We start from the raw sequence: 2,191 nt of genomic DNA on the forward strand, positions 1-2,191 counted from the left end.
CTTCAAGTTGAGGCATTTATCAACAAACCTGTCAGTGTCGTTAATAAATGCTGAGAGCGTTTTGCAGATAGTTATCCAGGTTAAAGTGCCATCAAATATTTGACATTCTTTTGATTCCCACATTTCAGAGTAACAGTATTTAAGGTCTTCAGTGAAGCTCAGCTTAGATTCCCCAAACTGTGATTCTGGTCCCTCTCCAACCCTCAGCTAGTTATTCTCAATTGCACAAACTTGAATGTTTTTTTTTTCGTAATTGTCTTCTGTTGCACGTAATAACGCCACATGAATGAAATATGAGGCTCAACAGGCGAGGGATTTGTGCTGGCCATTCTGTGTGATGGGATTGATCTTCTCCAGCGAGACGTCCGTGTCGCTCTCCAAGTTCGCGGACATGGAGGGCGAGAGTTTCTCAAACTCCTTAATCCCAGTCTCCTCCTCCTTGCACTGGGCCTCGTCCTCAGGGCACAGGGTGCTGTGGGGCATGACGTAACTACCACTGTTGCTGTTGGGCTCCTTCGGGATGAGCCCCTTGGGCTGATACTGGTTGCAAATGGCCGCCGGTGGTGGTGGCGGCACCGCCGCCCCGTTGTTGTTGATGCTGAGGATCTCGACGGCGTTGCTGCCGCTGGGGCAGAGGCGGTGGCAGCCCAGCAGGATGGAGAACGCCTTGCGGAAGTCAGCATTGAAGGCGTAGATGATGGGGTTGAGCGAGGAGTTGGCCCAGCCGAACCACACGAACACGTCGAAGGTGGTGGAGCTGATGCAGGGGAAGTCGCTGCCGCCCTCGTTGTCGGGTTCGCAGAATGGCACCATGCAGTTGAGGATGAAGAAGGGCAACCAGCAGCACACGAACACACCCATGATCACCGACAAGGTCTTGAGGACTTTGGTCTCGCGCTTGAAGGACATCTTGAAGGAGCTCTCAGACTCAGCAGCGACGCTGTTGCCCGTGCCGCTGTGGCGGTTCTTGGCACTCTCTGCCGCCCGTTCCAGCGCCGAGATGCGGCGGATCTGCACCTGGGCGATGCGATAGATGCGGGTGTAGGTGACAATCATGATGGCCACGGGGATGTAGAAGCTGATGAGCGACGAAGAGATGGCGTACGTCCGGTTGAGGCTGGAGTCGCAGTTGTCAGGTGGGATGTCGACGTAGGTGCCATTGAGCTCGCTGTAGCTGGTGGTCTGCGCCTTGTGCCAGTTGAGCTGCACGGGTATGAAGGAGATGAGCACGGAGAGCGTCCATGCCACACTGATCATCACAAACGCCACCTTCGGAGTCATCTTCCTCTCATAGCGGAACGGGCTGGATATCGCCCAGTAACGATCCACACTGATGACACAAAGGTTAAGGATGGAGGCAGTGGAGCACATGATGTCAAATGCCACCCAGACATTACAGAAGGCACCAAAGGGCCAAAAGCCAACGATTTCTGTCGCTGCCTTCCATGGCATTACCAGGATAGCCACCAGCAGATCAGAGATAGCCAGCGAGATGACAAAAAAGTTGGTTACCTTGGTGCGCAGGTGGCGGAACTTGGTGACGGCCGCACACACCAGTGTATTCCCCAGCAGAGTGGTGAGAATGAGGAGAGAAAGGAAGCAGCCTGTGAGCACGCGCTTAGACGAGTCTCTCTCCGACACGTTGCTATCCAGAACAGTGGAGAAATTCACATCCATGATTTACAGCCTGCTGTCAAAAGCAAGAATCACCCCATAGTTTCCCCTTTCTGGCGAAAAAGCAGCTAGATGTAAAAATGTTCTGCAGCCATCCACCGTGCACTTCGCTGATTTGAATGCACTCTCACCATCCTCAATGTGGTGATCATCATGCAAAAATGTCCTCATCAACTTTAAAGCAGAAGCTCTTTATTCATAAAGCAGACGGTGGGAAAATCACCCATTTTAGGCCACATGTCTCCAAAGCTGGCAAACTTTCAAAGCTTTTAAGTTCCTAAGAAATCCCAAATGTTTGCCGTATTTTGTCATCAGAATTTATGCCCGGTGCTCTAAACCCAAACGGCGGGTAAGTGAACTTTCCCAACACATTCTTCCATGCGCGTCAAACAAACATAGGAAAGAACGATCGCTAGCCTTATATATGAGTCAATCAATATAGTCTATTGATCATATGTGTGCTGTGTTGGTCTGATTTGTTCTCGTTCATGACCGACGAGGCGTGTCCGTGCGCTTC

At 51.4% G+C, this 2,191-nt stretch overlaps 1 protein-coding gene across 1 annotated transcript; it reads right to left on the minus strand.

Moving 5' to 3' along the window:
* Nucleotides 1-300: 300 nt before the first annotated feature.
* Nucleotides 301-1,680, minus strand: drd1b (dopamine receptor D1b). The gene has a single exon (XM_076274083.1). It carries the CDS (start codon nucleotides 1,675-1,677, stop codon nucleotides 301-303), a length of 1,377 nt encoding a protein of 458 aa, XP_076130198.1. The 5' UTR covers nucleotides 1,678-1,680.
* Nucleotides 1,681-2,191: the final 511 nt, after the last annotated feature.

Source organism: Alosa pseudoharengus, unplaced genomic scaffold (genome assembly GCF_046254945.1).
Source record: "Alosa pseudoharengus isolate Yale_2024_CS ecotype anadromous, Long Island Sound unplaced genomic scaffold, YU_APseudo_1.1 YU_APseudo_1.1_scf_8, whole genome shotgun sequence".
Taxonomy (NCBI): Eukaryota; Metazoa; Chordata; class Actinopteri; order Clupeiformes; family Clupeidae; genus Alosa; species Alosa pseudoharengus.

What these genes read in the sequence shown, in the direction of transcription:
- drd1b (XM_076274083.1), bottom strand. Translation starts at nt 1,677, where the DNA reads ATGGATGTGAATTTCTCCACTGTTCTGGATAGCAACGTGTCGGAGAGA.